Raw genomic sequence first — 21,221 nt, 5'->3', positions numbered from 1 at the left:
ATTAACGTGTGGCTCTCATGTTTATGGGGAAGGGGCTACTGTAATCTCAAGGCCCCACAGTGTGATAAGTCTTCTTGATTAATACAGGCTACTTAATACTGTTTTCTTTGGGGCATGGTAGTTACTTGCTGAGTTAAAGTCCATTGCCTAGAAAACAGAAGTATTTTATCTGGGCAGCTTGCACTTTTGTAAAAGTCAACAGTCATCGTTGTAAACCTTTGTTGTTTTAGGTGTCATTGCACAGAACTGCTTTTTTCTTTTTTTCTTTTGCTGCCTTCTAATGAAGTTATAAACCATTCAACCCTTAGCATCTCACTAGAGCTTGAGGCTTTAAGTGCTTCTGTAGTTGTCTGTGGACTGGAGTATGTGACAGCCAAATGTAAAATCTTAGAAGAGAGACCTCTCTGTGGGGGAGAAGGGGGTACTGTGCAGACCCCCAGGGCTGTGGGCAGATCCTGGGCTGAGGCCGGTCTTGTGCTCTTGGTCACCTAGAGCTCTGCTGCAGCAGGTGTTCAGCGGAGCCTTTGGACAAGCCCATAACAGGTTCCTCCTGTCCTTTACCAGGAGCAAGATGTAGAGACTGTGCATGGGTCGGTCCATGTCACCATGTGTGGGACTCCCAGAGGGAACCGGCCAGCCATCCTCACCTACCATGACATCGGGCTGAACCGTACGTAGACTTTTTCTTTAATAGCACAGGTTCCTTAACTTTAATAGCACAGGTGTGGAAGCAACAATGGTTAGAAAACCTTCCCCGGGTCCTTGCCTGCTTATGTGTGTTGCAACCTGTTAGATGGTACCTAATTCCTCTCCTATGTCAAGTATAATTTTCTGATTTCTCTTTTTTATTTTTACCTTGCAAAGTGAATACAAGGAATATTTCACTTAAAGGAACAAAGGGTCTCTGGTAGCTCACAGTGACCACAATCAAATGCTGTAAAAACATCTGTAGGGGATGGCTGAGGGTATGTTTTCAGAAGAATTGAAAACAACATTGCTAGTGCTTTGTCTGAGATTCCTGTCTGATAACCAGTCTTAAGCTGCTGTGGGTTTAAGTGAATTACATGTCAAATCAGCATGATGAAAGAAGTTGTGTCCTCAACTATTATTAATAAAATAGCTTTGATAAGCACCTTTTATCTTATCTGTTGTATCCGAGAATATAAGAACCTAATATCCAGATCTGCTCTAAGTTGTTCTTTTCACCAGTACTGTTAACTTCATACAATTTACTGTTTCTTAATCAGTTATCAATATTTACATTTTAAAACACCTGCATATCTTTAAAGTCTGTCTCTTGCTGGGGTGCAGATATTACTCATTAGAAAAAAAAATGTTTTCTTGCTTGTTTTTTGAGGAAGTATCTTTATTTTGGACTTTCAGTGTGTCAGGGCAGAGCTTAATCTGGATCCCATCTTTGACAAAGACTTTTTTGCTTTCTAGAGTTACAAATTCTATCTTTATGGTGAAAATCTTTCTCTCCCTTTAAAGGAGGAGGAACCTCTTCCCAAATTTCCATATTCTCCTAAAAATGTAGCTAAAAATATTTTATATTCTGCAATGATTTTCCTTTATGTTGTATTGTGAGGACATTCACACACAGAATATGGAACTATTTTCTAGACATCTCAAAGAAGGTGCTACAGAACGTATGCTTTGTGCTGCAGGAGGAAATTATGCTCACTCTCTCCCACATTCATATTGCTTAAAAATCATAAATCAAATCATCTTGGAGTTGGGAGCCTACGGCATTGAGTATCCCAGAAGATACTTGTCTTGAGCTGCTTGCAGCAGCCCATCGTGTGATGCTTGTCTTGTTATATTTGGCACAAAAAAGCACAAGTCACAGTTTCAACCTTAGACAGTTTTTTCCTCTATCTGTTCTGGCACAATCCAAAGAAAAATGACTGGACAGGTAAATAGATAATTTCACCTGAGCCAAAGCCTGGCATGAAAACTTGTGGCTGTGTTTTATTAGTATTTTCATAGAATCATAGAGCTATTCAGGCTGGAAAAGACCCTTGGGATCACCGAGTCCAACCATCACCCCTACTCTACAAAGTTCTCCCCTAAACCATCTCCACCAACACCACATCCAAACAACCCTTAAGCACATCCAGGGATGGTGACTCAACCACCTCCCTGGGCAGCCTGTTCCAGTGTCTAACCACTCTTTCTGTGAAAAAAAAAAAAATCCTAATGTCCAGTCTAAACCTCCCCTGTTGCAGCTTGAAGCCATTCCCTCTTGTTCTGTTGCTAATTACCTGTGAGAAGAGACCAGCACCAACCTCTCTACAATGACCTTTCAGGTCGTTGTAGAGACTGATGAGGTCTCCCCTCAGCCTCCTCTTCCTCAAACTAAACATTCCCAGCTCCTTCAAACATTCTTCATAAGATTTATTTTCTAGGCCCTTCACCAGCTTCATTGCCCTCCACTGTCCTCGCTCCAGCACCTCAATATCTCTCTTGAATTGAGGTGCCCAAAATTGGACACAATACTCCAGGTGTGGCCTCACCAGTGCTGAGTACAGGGGGACAATCGCCTTAACTTTCACTTTGCATAAATAATATTTTTTTATATATTTTGGTATACCAAGAAAATACTTCTGGCAGGTACCAAAATAACATGGATCAGCTTTAGCTGGCCACAAGGAAGGAGGTATTCAGGGCTTTTGCTTCAAGGAATGAAAGCAAGTTGGCACAGGGTGCTTTGTAGCGGGGCTTTACTCTTTTTACCTCCTTAGGAATAAAGGACTGCCACTTTTCCCAGGCTATAACATAGCTCACCTGATTGAACCAACTTTTCATTAACTTGCAGAACAAGTTAATAAATTGTTTTATTATAACTGCTATTTCCCTTCAGCATAATGATTCCATGTTTTCTTTTCCTTCTCAAGATAAAACTTGCTTCAATCCCCTCTTCAACTTTGAGGATATGCAGGAAATCACACAACACTTTGCAGTCTGCCACGTGGATGCACCTGGTCAGCAGGATGGAGCACCATCTTTCCAAGCTGGGTGAGTTGCCAGGGAAACAGCCCATGCTTTCAGACTAACACTCTTTCTGGAAAAAGAGTTTTGATCTGCAGTTTAATTAAAAAGCACTTGCAGCACACCCAGTACTTGGCTTTTGAACCTAAATCCTGACACACTGTTTCTAAGGTACCAGCACCCTGGGAGCTCTGTTGGGCTGAGGCAGTTCACATTAGATTTTGATGCTGTCATTTTGTGCTTTATCTCTGATAACTTGAGTGCTTATAAAGCGGTTCCTTGACAGATGTCTACACCTGTCTGTCTGAGTATCAAGTCACCTTGTTTTGTACTGACATCCTGAACAGAAATACCATAAACAAGGCAGATATTAGCCAATATATCATGTCCTTCCTAAATCCATTTTTTTTTTAATTAAATGGCAGTATTGTAGATGTTGGTAAGTTGACTTGATAACCCAGGTGGAAAATCCAACTTGTTGTACAATAACAAAGTGATGTATCATGCACCAGTACAGACTAGGAGCTGATCTTCTAGAAAGCACCTCCATAGAGAAAGACCTTGGAGTCCTGGTGGACAACAAGTTATCCATGGGACAGCAAAGTCCCCTTGTGGCCAAGAAGGCCAATGGTATCGTGGGATGCATTAAGAATAGTGTGTCCAGCACGTTGAGGGAGGTACTGCTCAAAAGCAGAGGTTTTGCTCTGCCCTAGTGAGACCACATCTGGAGTATTGTGTCGCATTCTTTGCTCCCTGGTTCAAGAGGGACAGGGATATGCCGGAAAGAGCCTGACAGAGGCTACGAGGATAATTAAGGGGCTGGAACACCCACCTTAACGAGGAAAGGATGAGAGACCTGGGGCTGTTTAGTCTAGAGACTCTCTAGAGAAGACTGAGAGGGGATCTTTTTAATGTATATAAATATCTGAAAGGTGGGTGTCAAGAAGGAAGGGTCAATATAATTTCAGTTGCGCCCCATGGTAGGACAAGGGGCAATGGATGAAAACTAGAGCACAGGAAGTTCCACCTCAACATGAGAAAAGTCTTCTTTACTGTAAGGGTTACAGAACACTCGAACAGGCTGCTCAGAAGTGTTGTGGAATATCCTTCTCTGTAGACTTTCAAGACCTGCCTAGATGCACTTCTGTGTGACCTGCCCTAGATTCTGTGGTGGTCCTGCTCTGGCATTGCTGGACTCAATGATCTCCAAAGGTCTCTTCCAACCCCTAATTTTCTATGATTCTGTGATTTTGTGTATCTAATATCATAGATAGTTGCAAACTCGTGACTGGAAGGCAGCAGCCAACATGCCAAGGGGAGGGTACAAGACGAGGAATGGTTGTTGTCTAAGAACTAAGTATTAAGGAGCTTATATGTACCCTTATGGCATGAGCCAGTCTATTTCCCTTCTTAATTTTTAAGCTGGTCTGATGCTGAGGAGGTCATGATGGGCCAGGTTCTCAGCAAGCGTTAACTGCAACAGCCCAGTTGCCTACCAGAGCAGCCTACAAAGCTATTTCAGTCACCCCCCTTTGTATTTGTTTTAAAGATGAGCTTTTAAGTCTCTTAGACCTTGTGTCCTGAACAACCACTAACGCTTCTTAGTTGTCAGCTGCATCATGATCTATGCCAGTAAAGACCACTGCTTATGACCAAGTCACGATGACAGCACAGGAAGCTGTATTATCTCTCCCAGCCCTTCAGCTGGGAGACCAACATGCTCAAGTTAACATATTTGTCATGGTGACATGAGTTTTTTGTCATGACAAGGCTTAGTTTCCCAACAAGAAAATTGAAGAAAATATCTTTGAGTAGTTTTGCACTGAGAAGTTGGTTTTTTTGTTTGGTTGGCTTTATTTTGGAGACTAAACCAGATAGATGTAGTCCTGATGGAAAGCAGAGATCTGGATACACCCTGGGCAGATTTTCTCCAGCTGCTTTGCGGGGATTCTTTTATGTGCTGTTCAGTTGAGATTTTGCTCAGAATTTCCTTCCCTCAAAATTTTGCTTCTGCTCTGCAGGACACCAGGAGCACTAACTGACAGCTATTGTTATTGAACTTCCTTAGCAGCTCTGTAGCTCTTCCTATGCCTTCATTGTCATAAATATTAATAGAAATCAATATTAATAGAAAGCTCTCCTCATGTATCCTATGGTAATTTTTATGTCCCTGAAAGCAAGCATGCAAATTATTTGCCAAAGATCTAGATCTCATTGCTGAAGTCCGTGATTCTGCAGCACAGGGAAAATTTCATGGTGGAGCAGAAGTACAAATGTGGGGAATGTGGTTGGAAACTATGCTCAAGTTCAAACTTTTTCATAAATTTTACGTGCTAACTGTTCTTGGAAGAGATTCATTATGGTCTGTTTTGCTCTCAGCCAGACCATAATCCTGTTACTCACATAAAGTACCATATAGATTATGCTCATATTTCTGCTAAATTACTTATTTGTGCTTGCTCCTGATTTAAATTCAGCTCATACTTTCAATGATCTTGTAATGAGCACATTCAGTATTAAATCTACAGTGACTGCTGTGTCTCTGAATATTCCAGCCTACTCTTCTGAGAGTGTTGTGTAGTAACTCCACAAACACGTATTTGTTGTAGGTACATGTATCCCTCCATGGATCAGCTGGCCGAAATGCTTCCTGGAATCCTAAAACAGTTCGGGTGAGTGCAGAATTATTTACTTGTTTTCCACATTCTTCTCTCTACGTGGCACATCAGAAGAGCAGGGCAAAGCAGATGTTCTCCTGTGATGTCCCTGAAGCTTTGGTCTCTATCTGGCATTTTGTTTGCTAGAATTCCGGTTGTGGTTGGTTATTTTTTTTTTTTAATTCCTCTGGTGTAGATGGATCACTTTTGCCTTTGTTTCTGAAAGAGCTTAGTTTTTGGCCTTTTTTGAAATGTCTGTTTATTTTTAAACAGGAAGCAACTTGGAGTGAAATCCCATGTGCCTAATTCAGGGGCTTCCTCCAGTATTTTCTCTGCGTCGCCCTCACAGGGGCAGGGCACAATCTGTTCTTCCCACCGTAACAACCCACGTTTTCCTGTGTGGTTAGCAGTAAAAAAAAAAAAAAAAAAAGAAGTCCACGGTCTCATCTGAAGGCACTATTATTTTTCTGGGCTTAAAGTGTCTTTAGGGAGTCAGTTCAACCTCCTTAAGCTTCTTCTGCTACCAAAGTGTAGATGCCAGGTTGGTGCCTAGTGGCAGTGTTCATCCGTTGTCTCCCCACAGCATGTTTAGGTGTGTGTCCTCCCTTAAAACTTAGCTTTAGCAGGAGCTGTAGCTGAGAAAAGTACTTTCTCTGTGGAGCTGTTGCTCCTGGTACACAATGAAGGGTAGAGGTAGACACCTCCAAGGGGTTTTAAGGTCAAGCAGAGAAAGAAAACCTGGCCTTTAGGGTTAGGCAGTCTTGGAGGGCTGGACTGCTGGAGGGGGCAGTTAGTGTCCAACCAACACCCCAGTTTAGGCATTGCTTAGCTGTTGTAACCAGCTGTTACATTACCTTGGACCAGTTTACCTCACTGTCTTCTTAAGAGGTGTGATTTTTGAAAGTCCTAATGTAAGGCACAGGGTTGACAGTTCTGCACTTGCACTAAAAAAAATGCCAACAAAATGTCAGTACCTTGAAAATCAATTAAACAAAGCCTCGATTTAATAATGCTAATGAGAATGAATCTTGTCCTCAGGTATTTTCCTAAAAACATTGTATAACCTGTTTTTCTGTCTGGTTTTGCCTAGTCTTTCCTTCCATGTATTTTCTAAGACCTTGAAGGTGATGCTTTAAAACCCAGTTTCAGTTAATGCAAATATTTGGTTTGTCTCTGCCCTATTTAGTTATGAAGTTTAAACTGAATCACCCCAGTGGCTGGATAGCATGAGAGGTTTCCCTGCCAGCCCCCTGTTAAAGAGGAATCAGCATCCCAGCTGGATAGCTGAACTGAGGAGGGCTTTGGGAGGGGGGAGCTTTGTATTTAGGCTGCAGATTTCAGGGCTGTATCTTAAAAGTTTTTCTGGCAGAGGCTATTTCCTTCCAGAATCAGAACAATGCTATGGTTGCTCAGTGTATTTACTTAAAGATAAGTGAGAATTGCTGCTGCTTTGCAATGCATGAGGACCAGTGTCCTGCAAATCTGCTGGAAAACAAACCAGCTGCTCTTTTGAGCTCCTTACTGGGGCCAGTGGCATTGCAGGGGATCCATGGTTTGCCCGAGCTGCAACCACCCTTCTGTAAAACCACACTGGCATGTGAAAGAGGAAGGCTGCTGATGTGGGTTGATTTATTTTTGTTGCTGTCTTACTCATTTGTCTCTTCCGTTTTACTGCTGTGCAGGCTGAAGAGCATTATAGGAATGGGAACTGGAGCTGGTGCCTACATCTTAACCAGATTTGCTGTAAGTTTTGTGGATCTTCCCTAAAGCCTCCAACCTGATTTCCCTGACATCTTTTTGCCCCCATAGTGTGCAGAGAATTCCTGCTCTGCCATGCCCATTTAAGTAAGCAGTTAGGCTTTTAAATGAAATACCACGATCTGCAGGATAGCTAATCCAGCAGACTGAGATTTTCCATTTTAAGGCCTGGGCTCTACCCAGTTAATTTGCAGAAGATTTTTTTAATGGGAGTTCTCTATTTAAACTGAGGGTGGAGAAGAAGTTAAAACTTAATGTTCTCCAGCTGCTCAGCTGAATTGCTGTAATGATTTTATTTCTTTTTTCCCCATACATACGCTTGTTTTCTGCAAGATAAAACTAGACCTACTGCTTTTCTCCCCAGGAGATAATTTGCTAATTTAGATTTTATGCTGACTGCCAAGTTGCAAATGATACGTGATGAATCTTAAACCTTTTATTTTGCAGCTAAACCACCCAGAGATGGTGGAGGGATTAGTTCTTATTAATGTAAACCCTTGTGCTGAAGGTTGGATGGACTGGGCAGCAACTAAGGTAAACATCTTTAAGTCAGAAAAATAAATGATGCTGTGAGCCTGTCAGGCATGAGGAGCTGGGCAAGCTTGTGTGTTAGGGCATGGATACAGACACAAAATATCCCAGGCTAATCCTGTGGGGTTTATTCTTCCGTTGGCAAACATAACTCCTGCAGGACTAGTGATAAAAATGAGTACATTGAAGCAACAGATACCTGTGATATAATGGGGCTACTGGTATGAATAATCCTTAAGAACTAGTAACTGCTGGGGAAAAGCTGGTTTAACCTGAAAACTGGGTAGTTTTGGAAACAGTTTTCTTTCCAGCAAACTTCAAGAGTAGTGTAACATTCAGTTCTTTCTTGTCCATGGCTTAATTTACCAGCCCAGTCCAAAATGTGAACTAGAGCACAGAAAAATGTTCAGAACAACATATTCCAGGTTTCGATCATCTAACTGAATTTTAGATGCCAAAAAAAATCAGAAAAGGGCATTAGCTGTGGTAACTGTGTACAAATTGTCCATCCAACCAGACTTTTAAGTTAAAATGTTCACATACAGAGAAGCTCCTGTTAACTGTATTCTTTTGTAGTTGTAAGAAAGATTGCAATGTGGTTAAACAGGAGCTAAGAACTAGTTTCAAAAATCTTCCTGGAAGAAATACATAGAAATAAGTAGAAATGTTACATTACAGGTCACTCAGATTTAACTTGTTAAAACATTTGTCAGGCTAAACTAATGGAAGGCACTTTGTATCATTCAGGGTCATGTTTAAATGAATAGCTGTTGTTATAAACACTCTGAGAAGTACAAAAAAAAAGTGTGTAATCTTTTAACCACACAGAGTCAACCCTCTGTAAGTGTCTAGACTGATAATAAATGTAATGACAACCTTGTAATACTGGGAGAAACTTTCCAGAATTGGGATGTAACATTCTTTTAAGGCTTAGTTACTCATGTTTGTAAAATAACTTTGCATGTCGGTTTATTTTTATAAGTTTGATCTCAAAGTGTATTTAGTAACTCCTCTACATTGAGTTGTACCAGTTGACCCATTTTGATGATCTCACTCAGTGTCTCTTTAATGAAATTCTTTAATTTCTGTGCCCCTGCCTTTTGCCTCTCAAGTATTGCTGACATTAAGAGCACAGTGGGTGCCCTGTATCCTTCCATCCTTCTAAAGCTAACTAACTGTGTTAGTGAAGATATCTTACTAGATTGACCCAAACATAAACAACCTCTAATGGGGTTTTAGGAGGCTTGAGGGGTGAAAAAAAAAAGTAATCAGTCCAGGATATTGTACGTATAAGGACAGCAGAGAAACATCCAGTGGTCTACTTATGGGTAACTGAAAGGTTTAAATTGTTCAAGAACTGTTTTAATATCAGATACTTAGATAATCTTGCTATTAAGATTTCAGGTTGGACAAATGCTTTACCAGACATGGTCATTTCACATCTTTTTGGAAAGGTAAGGATGTTCAAAAGATTCCTCTTATGTATTCAGTCACCTGTATTTACCTTGTGGAGCTGGGAGGGGGAGAGAAGCCTTCACTTAAAAACCGAAGTACAAAGTTAACCTGTGAGATAGGATTCATACTAGTGTTCCCAGTATTTTGTAGGTTATATACTGCCATGGGGTGTGCCCGTGATGCAAGAGCACCTCAGTCATGACAGCTTTAGAAGGGGCAGCTCCCTGTTTAGGCAGCTGACACTTGAGTACAGGCGTTGATGTGCTCATGTTCTGAGCAGAATTATCCCACAGATTTATTTATTTTTTTAATATACCATAATATATTTGTACCTCTGGGACAGGTGGTTGTTAGTAGTAATGATGCTCTTCAGTGAAAGCCAACTTCAATGGAAAGTGCTATGCTGTTTTCTGTAGCTCCTTCAATGTGCTTGAAACTATTAGTGAATGCAGTGGAAAACTCCGTTCCAGCAGAACAAGGAAGTAATCTATAAAGACCTTAGAACCAAACTGTTTGAAAATGTTAGTGATTGAAGTCCTTGAAGCTTACTTATTTACTATTGTGAAATTGAGTTCCACGTTACATATGTTTGTAAGCTTTCAACATCTGCTTTACCCTGGAAACATTTATTTAGCTTCTTAGCCTGATTCTTTTTTTGTTTTAAAACTTCACACTTCTCTGACTGTAACCATCTGCACTACAGCTACAAGTTTTGCAATTGTAAGATCTTGATGTTACAATATACTGAAGTTTTAAAGCAAGAAATGTGGTGCGGCAGTCATAGGCTAATGTTAATTCTGGGTGACACCCCTGGCTGCTAGAAGTTGTCCTGTCCTTAAAGGTACACTCCTATTGTGCAGTTATGAGTCTGATACACGACTGCTGTGTCATGTCTTCAGATCCTTTCAGAACATAGCCCTATTCTGAATGATTCTGTCTCCACTGTAGGAAGAGATTCACAGCAACCATGACCTGATCCATACTTACCGTCAGCATATTATTAATGATATGAATCAAACCAACCTTCATCTCTTTGTCAACTCTTACAACAGGTAAATACATTTACCTGATTTTTAACTGGAAACTGTTTTAAGAGGCTGTCCAGCTCTTAGAGCCAGTATTACTTGTGTGGTGGAGTTACTTGTGTTGCCCTAGTATAAAATTCTGCTTGACAGTGATTTAGAGATCTTAGGTGGTTTGCTTATGGGAGAAGAACCTTGTGCATTTGTGAGGAGAAAGACAATACCCTGGGACTGAACTAAGACATTGATACTTGAGTCTAAGCGCAGTTCTCCATCCATCGTGGAGGCTACAACATGTACCAGATTAAAATAATTTGTGTCTGTGCTTTCTCTAAATTAGAAAAGTATGGAAGTGTCTGTAAAACTTCAGTGTAGCAAGAGCTTTTGTCTTCATTTTTTTTAGTCGTCGAGACCTGGAGATTGAGCGCCCTATTCCTGGAATAAATGTTGTCACCCTTCAGTAAGTATTTTATTTCCTACCAGTCCACCTGTACATGATGTGAGCTAAGAGGTGTGATCCCTGGGTACATCACATATGTGCTAAAAACTGATCTTGTAGCTTTGTGTGTGAGATAAGAGGTTACTGCAAGTCAGGGACCATCATTAGGAAGACTTCCCCTCTTCAAACCTCCAAACCATGTTAGCTGAAATTGAAAGCTAAGTAGTTCCTGTCACTGGGTATCTGCACACTTGAGCTTACAAAGTACTTGAAAAGCAATTGGTACCTAGTTTCACCTGGATTCTGGTTAGTAAAAACTATAGCTCTGAATGCACTTTAGCTGTGCCTGTGCAAGCAAGAGAACACAAACGAAACTGATTAAAACCAAAAATAAACTTTCAGAAAGATGGAGCAGGTATGAGAATTACTATCTGCCAGATATTCTTCTAAAAGCTTTTCACTTATGTTGCAACTTGTGCCACAAAAAAGTTGCCAAGTACTTCTCTGCCCAGCTGCTGATGTTTACATGCAGGAGATTTTCAGACTCTGCTCTTCTGTCAGTCTGCCTGAAATTGGATGACAGGTCCAAAAGATGAAGCTCAAGGGGTAAGGGAGTGGGGGTGAGACTTTGATGCTGATAACCACATTCAATCTCTCATTAAACAAGAAATAAGAGCACTGGGAAGAGGTGAAGGCTACAAGGTGGGGAAAAGGAGAGGTTCTCGGGCAAGGTATCAGAGCACGTCAGCAGATCTGCAGCTAATACAGTGGATTTGATGTGTGCTTAAGCTGTCTGGAACGCAAACCAAATTACTTTCACACACGTAACTGTCTCATCCTTCTAGTGACACAAAATGCAGGTTAGGGCAAGTCTGGGGCAGATCACAGAGATAATATGGCTTCTGTGTGCTTCCTTGCAGGTGCCCTGTCCTGCTGGTCGTTGGTGACAGTTCCCCAGCGGTGGATGCTGTGGTGGGTATTTCCAGCTGCTTTTGCTGCCATGGTGGTGGCCAGGCCAGCCCAGCTCATGCCTGCACAGCAGCTTTGCTGGCTGTTGATCCAGCCCAGCTGGCTCTCTTGCAGACCACGGGAGAGCTGCCATTAATTCCTCCCTGTTTGTCCCCTCTGTCTGTGCACCATTATTTCATAGCTGCTGCCTTAGGAACAATTGCCACAGCAGTTCCAGTGAACCGCAAATATTTTCCTTTGGAGAGGAATCAGCTGCTGGTTTTTTAGCCTGTTGGAGCTTTGCCCTGGGTCACTATGGAAGCAAGGACCTTCATTTTGACCATTATAACTTGCCCCAGCTGACTGGGTGACTTCAAATGTTGTGCCTTAACAGGCATGCCCAGCCTGCTGGCCTCTGGCCATATGGCTGCTCAACACTTGGGACGCTACCAGATGACCCCAAATCACAAGATAAATAACACTTGTTGCCACTGGAGTCCCAGAAACAGATTAAAAAAAGAAAAATAAATCTATTTTCAACTAATGGGTTTGTTTGTACATGGAAAAGAATAGAGTCAGAAATGCGAACTGACCTACTTGGGTTTAAAGGTGTATATATGTATACAAAGAGTTTTTGTACAGAAGTCTAAGATACACAGTTTAGTCTGTACTAAGCCAGAAAACAAGATATTTAATCTGTTTTTGTCCAGCAGTTCATAATTAAAATCTTATGTACAATGCCTTATGCTGCTGTTCTTTAACATAGGTTGAATGCAACTCAAAGCTGGACCCAACAAGGACCACACTTCTGAAGGTAATAACAAAAGCTATTTTCAAAAATAAACATTATCCTCATTTTAAATCAACTGGATTAACTAAAAAAGCAGAATCAAGGGAATGTGGTGCAGTACAGATAACACAACGAGAATCCAGTTCTGATGTGGAAGGACAGTTACTTCAGGGTAAGACTAGTTTAGTGGGATAAACCAGAATAGGGGCTTTTTGTCAAGGCTGACAACAGGGAATTTCTCATCTCCTCCATTTTAAAACACGCAGGTTGAGACTTGAAATGCTCAGTATTTCACATACTCATAATGAATTTGACTAGAGCTGGCAAAGCTGATCTTGAGCTATTGGGGAAAGTTTGAAAAAAAGCCATCAGCAGAGTGGAAACCAACTCATTCTGTTTCTGTGCTTGCCTGACCCCCAACAGTAGTGTCCGATGAACAGACAGCTGATCTATCAGCCATGGTTTTGTCATCCTGTCATCATGTGGCCACAGTCCAGGACATCTTACTGTTGGAAAGGACTCTCCCATTTTCCAAAAGCTGGTTAAAATGCACTTCCAAACAGCAAAACATTGTGCAAAGGCTTTGGCTGATAGTTAGCATTCAGAGTATGGGTGTAATCCTCAGTTTGTTATTGATCAAGTAAAATGCAATGAGTGCAATAGCATGCAAATGGTGAAACAAGTTTGCTTGGGCTTCTGCTGAGAACTTTGACTGGATCTCTCTCTTTAGTGAAATGGTCAATGAAAATTATAACAAACATTGATTTTTAAATCCTTTTTCCTCCTATTGTTGAGGAGTTACAATGCTGACCTACTACGTGGACATGGCAGACTCACCCTAAAAAAAAAATCTGACAGTATCTCAGATCCTCTATTGGTGGCCAACCTTCACTCAGTCCAGGGATACAGCTGATGCCAGATCCTCCTATGGGCCTGTTTTGCTGCTAACTAATCCTAGATAGGATTTGGGGTTTCCTGTAATTCACAACTCAACTGTTTTCAGCTTGTGGTGTTCCTTGGAACAGGGCTGTTTTTGTTGGGTTTGCTTTGAGGGGTGGAGTGGCAGGAAAAATGAAGTGCTCCAAAAATATTGCCTGCACTCAAGATAGCTTTTCTAATTTGGCTTTCTCTGCTTCCCTTGGCCAGTCAGGCTGATGCTTGCCATCCGCAATCTCAGCAAATCGTTTTTCCCTCTCACCTCTGAGATTTAGGTGTTTGTTCTCTCTCCCCTGTTTGTCATCCAGATCAAAACCAAGTCACTTTAGTGTAATTCAGAGCTGAACTAATAGGCTAGTTTCTAAGAAGCTGGTAACCATTGCCTAGCAAAAAAACCCCATTTGTTTGTAGCTTCAACTGCTGCTTTGCCTGTTGTGGTTTTCTGGGGTGCAGTTGTGACTTTCATAAACATTTAAATGCTTGCTTTGGGGCTTTCATCTACATGTACATTGCTTCTGCAACAAAAGGAAATGTTTTTCTGCCAGATAGCTACAGAGGTCATTTTAATGTATCCTGAGCATAAATGAGTTCCTCTGGCATTACACTAACTGGCTGTTCTCCTCTCTGTTTCAGATGGCTGACTGTGGTGGGCTGCCTCAAGTTTCCCAGGTAGGATTTGGCTGACAAAAATCCTACTAATGCTGTTCAGCAGCGTGTCAGACTGCAACAAATGGGTGTTTTCCTGTAGGGTACTTGCTGTTCCCAAATGTCAGCCAAAAGGACGGTTATGATTTCATGAATAATGATGTCAGTCGGTCATCTGAGCTTTCTTTTTCTTTAAAGACCAATGAAGCACAAAATTAAGATTGGGAGGGGATATTACTTCTGCTAATTAAGTCTTAACTAAGGAAAGGTCTGAGGTGGGAATGAGGAGGTATTATTTTATGCCTATCTGCTAAGATAACATGAATTTAAGCTTGAGCACTTGTGTTTTAAAAAAACATATTCTTCTTTGGACTATTTATAGTATAGATCAGGAAAGTGGGAGGCAGGAAATAACAATGCTGTGTTCTTGCATACAGTGACCCAGCTTGACTGAGAATGAGCTGGAGTGTCTGAAATATATTTAGGCATAAATCCCAAGGTGGCTAACAGAACCGTGCTGGGAAAGTTAAATTTTACCTATGCTCTAGCATTGCTTCACAAAAACCTGTGAATCAGCTTTAGGTTGTGATGTTTTCTAAACAGACTTCTAAGCAATATAGTGTGATGTTCTCAGCCTTAAGGAAAAAAAGCTGCATTTGTAATGACCTGCAGCTGAGAAGCCCCTGAGCAGGCAGTGTGTGCTCTAACAGAGGGAGTGGGGAAAAGGCTTTTTAAAGCCACAGAGGAATATGTGCATTGCTCCTCTCTAGGTGGACTCCATTGCCTAAACTGATTCAGATAAAAGTATAACAAAAATGTAGGAATCATTTGCAAGGCCAATGATTGAGGCTGAGGCTTACTTGGCTACTGTGTCAGCAGCAGAGAAAAGCTGTGAGTGCCTCATGGCAAGAATGTGCTGTTGTGCTTGTGTATTCCTGACAAGCTTTTTTTGGCCTGTAAACAGAACCATCAGCTCTTTCTAGCTGAATTTATTTTCTGCTGAACTGGAATTGCTGAATTACCAATGCTGTATGAACTGTCTTGTGTGTTTTATGAGGTCAGTTGTTTTACTTTGGCTCATCTGTCTCAATAACTGCATGAGCAAAGTTTGGGCCAGGCCTAGACCACTTGCAGTCACTTTCTGGAAATCTCAAATGCACACACCCATTTGGTAAAATAATAGGGTAGGGGATCAGAGGGAGGGGAATGGTGGAATTTTATCACATAAGTGAAAATTTCAGACATTCAATAGAACCCAGAGAATATTTAAGATGTCCCTGTTCAGATAGGGCATCTCTGGTATCTACAACATTGTAATGTAACTAACTCATTGAGCACTGCATACAATAATATTCTCTTTCTTTTCTAGCCTGCCAAGCTTGCAGAAGCTTTCAAATACTTTGTTCAGGGAATGGGATACAGTAAGTATCAGTTCTATGGAATTATTTGCTTGGCTACCAAAGTCTGTTGGGCATCTAAGCAACCAGACAGTCTTATTATCCCAGATGCATTATCTTTTTCCTGTTGAATACACATTTGCAAAGGAAAATAACAACACTTATGGAGTCTGGAAGAAGGGTTTTCAGACCAAATTATGTTACTAAGTGGTAGAGAGCTTTGTAGACAGCTTTCACCCACAAATATCTGCTTTATCTTGATCTTTTTAAGGTCACTATATGTAATAGTGTCCCCTTGCTGTATCACAGAGATGATTCATATGCTGCACACAACATATAAAGCCTTGTTAGTTTAGAGACTTATTCGTAGCTGTTTGTCCTTCATGTGCTTCTGACAGCTGCTGATGCATAGTACATTGATAGCAAAGATTAAACATCTTAAAGTAGTGGGAGGTCTGATGAGTCTCCTCAGGTTTCGTCTGGCATGTCACAGCCACGGCAGCATGCCATAAAGCTCTGTCTTGAAGCCTTCAGCCCTGGCCACCAGTTTTGGGCTCCTTAACTGTATGCCTGGAGCAGTGGTTTTTCTTCCACACTTGAAGCTACCATGAAGAGCATGTGTTCAAGCCTGAAGGCTTCTCCAAGGGTGGTTAGGGCTTGAGAGGAAGGCAAGGGCTTCCTTCCAAACCCACAGAACAAGGCATTAATGAAAGACTCTTCTTCCAGTGCCCTCTGCTAGCATGACCAGGCTGATGAGGTCCCGCACTGCATCTGGCTCCAGCGTAACCTCTTTGGAAGGACAGAGGAGCCGGTCTCACACCGGAGAAGGCACGAGGAGCCGGTCTCACACCGGGGAGGGAACGAGGAGCCGATCCCACACTGGGGACGGTGCCAGGAACCGCTCCCACACAGACACGCGCATTGAGCTGACGCCGAACTCGGCAAGCAACGCTGAACAATCAAGCCCCAAGTCCATGGAAGTGTCTTGTTAGATGGCTGTGGGAGGTTTAAACTGGCCACAGTGTGAAAAAGTAATGGATGACCCCTGTGTATCACAAAAAAACATAACTGGTATTAATCTCAAGCTATTCTGTAAGATGAACTCTGTTCACCAGGGTCTGACAGGGACCAAAGAAAAGAAGCATCTCATTTGCTCTGTCATTATTCTTGTAACTCAGACAGTTGCTGCTATTGTGCCCTCCTTCAATGGATGCCAAATTCTAAAGGATATTTGCCAAAAGCTGATGTGGTTGTAAACACTTCAGAGTCAGACCAGACTTGCTTAATATCCTGCTTTAAAATCAAAGCTGTTACATGCCCCTTTATCTCTTATTCTCTTGAAGTAAACTGGCACAATTTGAGATGAGTTTCAAAGAGGGGGAGAAAAAAAATCACTATTATGGATGGCTTTTATAGAAGGAAAAAAACAAATGTGTTATGGCCTCTTATTGAAGCTGGAGTTGAATTCATTGTAAATAGCTTGACTTCAAATGATAGAGATGTTAATGTATTGTGCATTTATAGGCCTTTTAATGCATTAGTACTCAAGCCTGTTTTCCTACATACAATAATATACTACTAAAATAGGCAATTTCAATGTGACTTTGAGACAAACTAAATCTTTAAGCTTTTTTATTTCACTTTTTTGAGATTTAGTTCCAGTCTTCCTTTCCTTCCCCCCTCCTAGACCCTAAAACCCACTTAGCCAAATGAGGACAGGATTTAAATTTAATAAGCATTTCCTCTTTGGTATTTTGGGCCAAAGGGTTTACCATACCACAAAAGCTGGTGTGGTTGTAACAAGTAGGGTAGCCATACATGCCAGCAAAGCAGAAAGAGCTTGATTTTTTCCTTCAGACAGCTTCTTATCTTTGCAGCTCAAGTTTTTGTGTCCGGGACAATTGTGATAAGTTCGGAATTCTGTAAGTGAAGCCAGATCCAGCTGTTCTTTGTCAGGAGAGATGAATAACTGTGGGATGGCATGTAATTAGATACTGTACATTCAACTGCCACTAATTACTAGATTTGAAACTCTGATGAGATCTCACTGGTGCTGAGAAGTGTATTCAACAAAGTGATGGAGCAGCAACACTGTATGTGAAATACAGTGTTTAATGAGTGCATAAATGTAGTGATCTGCTGGTTCTGTATCTTGATGAAGCCTCCTGATACATTGGGTTGCTTTCTTTGATGCTAGTGGCTTGATACCTTTTCACCAGTCAGATTTTCACAGTTGGGTGTTCTTAAGTTAGTCCTTCGGCAGGTAGTGGGGCAGGATTTCCTGACCTCCAGTGCACACCTGCTGCATTGCAGTCCTGACACACAAGAAAACTCAAGTGCTGAGAAGTTAAATAGCAAATGTTAATACTTTGAGATTGCTTGTTCAGAAGAACACCATCTAGGTTACTTGATATTGACTAACTTCAGCTCTTGTGTAGAATATCCATAACAGTTTGTGGGAAGAAAAGACAATTTTCAGAAAGAATAAAGCTATTGTGTAAAGTCTATCAAGAAAAGTTCCTTAATTAAGTATTTGTATTTATTTCAAAACAAATAAATTTGTAACTTTGCAATGTCTGGTGTCTTCCTGTTTTGCCAGAAGTGCAGCACTTTTTCTCAGGGAGAATATGTTCTTGTCACCCCTTTGTACCAATGAGCACTTTTTTTCTTTTGCTCATGTCTCTGTCCTCCCTTACTTTTGTACTTAGAGCTTTTTTTTTTTTTTCTACTCCAGATTACTATTTATACTGAGAAAACACAAGATATTTCAGTAGTAGGTGTTAGCGGGTATTCAAAGTACTACAAGATAATTTTGCTCTAACAAATACGTAAGAAGATTGAGCTTTGATACCGAGTAGTATTTATCTGCTGTTTGAATTTTTATTTTCTACCTAGATACAGCACTGTCTAGTACACAAATCTGTGGTCTGTACACTGACTTCCTCGCTGGAGTTGGTGCCACGCTTGTTGCATTCTTTCTGTTCCTGATACAATCTGTAAATCTATTGACATGCAACATGTTCCTAGCCGATCTCCAGAGGTATTTAGGCCCCTTGAGTGAAATTATAGATGTTGCTTTGAGTTTCTAAAAACTGTTCTTCTTGGATGTCTTGCTAGAATCCAATTTCAGAAAAGGACAGAAAAAAATTAACCCATCACAAGTAATTTTTGAAAAGACTGCCCAGATACAAGGGGAAAGGTATCTAAAGGTGCAGGATTTCAGTCCTTACAGAAGTACACTTGTCCTTTTTCACTTTAAGCTTCTCTTTATCTCAGTGGTTTCCCATTGAAATATTGGGGCTTTTTGAAACTTGAGCAGTATCTGCCCTTCATGGGGAAACATTCACCTGTGTGTTTGGAGGGTCCCTTCCATGTGATGCAGGGGAGCTGAAAGCACTGATCCAGTTTAACATTGGGGGTGGTTAGGAAAGATGGCTCTGCTGTGCTTTCTGCATTGGGACCTCAAAGAGGATGTGGTGCTCTTCCTTTGTGACTGATTGATCATGCTGGGGTTTTCAGAGTCAGCTGGATTTGTGGCTTTCCTTGAACTATTTTGGGCTGCTCCTTCCACCTGTATGACAAAAAATCCTGCAATAGGAAGAGGCAAAAGCAAATATTTGGCATGTCTGAGCCAAGGCTCTGCTAGATGTGATGATTCAGCAGTCATAATTGGACTGATTCCAGCAAAGGGCTTGATTTGGTTAACCACAGCCTGTGCCAGTGCCAGCGAAAATGGGTGAACCTGTGCCAACTCATCTTACAAAAGAAGGGCAAAGTTACATTCTTTGCTGAGCTTTTCTGGGAACAGTTAATCGTTCCTTCCACAAGGACACCATGGTAAGCCTGTCAAGCCTAGGCAGTTTGTTTGTGTTTAACAGGGAGGAATGCATCCAAACGTTCTTGCAGCACAAAGGGATCTGCGAACACTTCTCAGCAGTGAGGAGTTGCTAGGACCGCTTTAAATGTCAGCTTTGCAACAAAAAAGTATTAATTTGGCAAGGAACAGTGTGTACCTGTACAGAAAAGCTGGAGGACAGTATAGAGAAGTGGTGTCTTAACTTCTACAAGGAGTTACAGCCCCTTTATCCCTGCAGTACTGATCTCCTGGCATCCTTCATTTATGCTGTAACTGAAAAGATGCAAGTCACTTGCAGATTTGTTAGAATTTTTTATAAAATCCCTTCCTAGACCTGAATTCCACATTATTCTTGGAGGTACTGTTGTGTCATTAAACCCAAAAAGATGAAGTGAGGTTCAGCCTTCTCTCAGAGGATGAATGACCACCATGGAGCAAGGTGTAGAGGAAATTCAGATGGGATAAAGGGAGGTTTCCAGAAAATAAACAGTTCACCCCACACAGTGCTTTTGGGGTTATAAAGGGTGGAAGAGCAGAGATTGGGCTCTCAGGGACCAAGAGGATTCCTGATTTCATTAATGTATCCCAATAGCAAATCTTTGCTGTAGTGGTGCTTTTCAAAACCACTGCTAGAAAGGAGATCACTACTGAAAGCTGAGTTCTTTCCACTTCTGCCTGGGCCTCAGACATCTACTGCACAAAAATCTGGCTAAGCTTCAAGATGGCTTTTCCCCTCCCTGTTCTTGCAGAGGAGGAGGGAGGAAGGATGTGCCAATACCATGTCATCTCAGCATGACTTTTGTGCTGAAGGATGTTGCTTTCCTCTTTAAAGGTCTCTAGAGACTAAGCAGCTGGAAACTTTAACCTAGATGTGTTTGGGGGGGTTATGATTAATGTCATGTGTTGCAAGCAATGGACTGAGCTGGAGAGAAAACAACTTATAGCAAAGCTGCTTATTTTTTCCCTCCAGTGCTGGAATCCTCTTCCTGTCTGTTTTTGCATCTTGGGCAGTGTCTGTAGTCATCCTCAATGTGCTGGTAACATGGTCTGTTGTTTCTACCAACACAAAACGTTGAGCAGTGTCTCACAAGTGCTGCTTGCAATTTGGTCCTCCCCCTTTCCCACATGCTGTCTGCTTTTATTTTTCCACTGTTTTACACTATTTCCTGTTCACTGGGACTGGTCTCTCCTGGTCTGTATATATGAATAGCTGGTTGGATGTGTGGATTTAGTGTTTCCACTGAGCCAAATATAGGTTTTATGCTGATAGCTGATCACTGCTATACCTAATGTTTAAATAACTGAGAGAAAGGATGTCAGGGTATTTCAAGTGCTCAACCCTCCCCCCTCAGCCCTTTGTAAAAGACAAAAACAGCCTCTCACTGTTTCTATCTATTGCTTCATTAAGGGCTCCATTCATTTTATAAACAACACAGCTGCTGACCAGTGCTGGAGACAAAAAAAAAAAAAAAGACAAAAAAAGACTTCTGATTTCAACTGCCAAACAGCTCAGTGTCTGTTCCCTGCAACTCAGCATGGGGATGGTTTGCTCACCCAGCACCTCCTGGAGCCTGGAGGGGAGTTGTTCTTTGGTTGTAATTAAAGAGGCAGCCCCCCCACCCCATATGCCCTGCATATTTTTGTTGCTGGTGGCTGTAACATGTATCAGACACTGGATGTAGACACCACTGGGTATATCCAGAAGAGCCCAAGAGTTGTGAAAGGGGATAGCAGGCATCCCTTCCCAAGCAGCAGCACCATGTTGAGCTGTGACCTGCAGCAGAACTGGAAAAAAA

General features: G+C 41.5%; 1 protein-coding gene across 1 annotated transcript in view; it reads left to right on the top strand.

Annotated features, from left to right (window-relative positions):
* The window catches only part of NDRG1 (N-myc downstream regulated 1), a 42,649-nt gene extending 24,507 nt beyond the window's left edge, over positions 1-18,142 (top strand). Inside the window, exons 4-16 of the mRNA XM_051612109.1 lie at positions 565-670; positions 2,898-3,018; positions 5,601-5,663; positions 7,331-7,391; positions 7,854-7,940; positions 9,335-9,391; positions 10,341-10,444; positions 10,818-10,874; positions 11,774-11,825; positions 12,568-12,615; positions 14,161-14,196; positions 15,542-15,593; positions 16,296-18,142. Coding sequence (XP_051468069.1) covers positions 565-670; positions 2,898-3,018; positions 5,601-5,663; positions 7,331-7,391; positions 7,854-7,940; positions 9,335-9,391; positions 10,341-10,444; positions 10,818-10,874; positions 11,774-11,825; positions 12,568-12,615; positions 14,161-14,196; positions 15,542-15,593; positions 16,296-16,561 — 1,110 coding nt within the window. The 3' untranslated portion in view covers positions 16,562-18,142. The remainder of the gene's footprint in view (positions 1-564; positions 671-2,897; positions 3,019-5,600; positions 5,664-7,330; positions 7,392-7,853; positions 7,941-9,334; positions 9,392-10,340; positions 10,445-10,817; positions 10,875-11,773; positions 11,826-12,567; positions 12,616-14,160; positions 14,197-15,541; positions 15,594-16,295) is intronic.
* Positions 18,143-21,221: the final 3,079 nt, after the last annotated feature.

This window comes from Apus apus, chromosome 2 (assembly GCF_020740795.1).
Source record: "Apus apus isolate bApuApu2 chromosome 2, bApuApu2.pri.cur, whole genome shotgun sequence".
NCBI classification, from domain to species: Eukaryota; Metazoa; Chordata; class Aves; order Apodiformes; family Apodidae; genus Apus; species Apus apus.
This window is presented reverse-complemented; position numbering and strand designations above follow the sequence as displayed.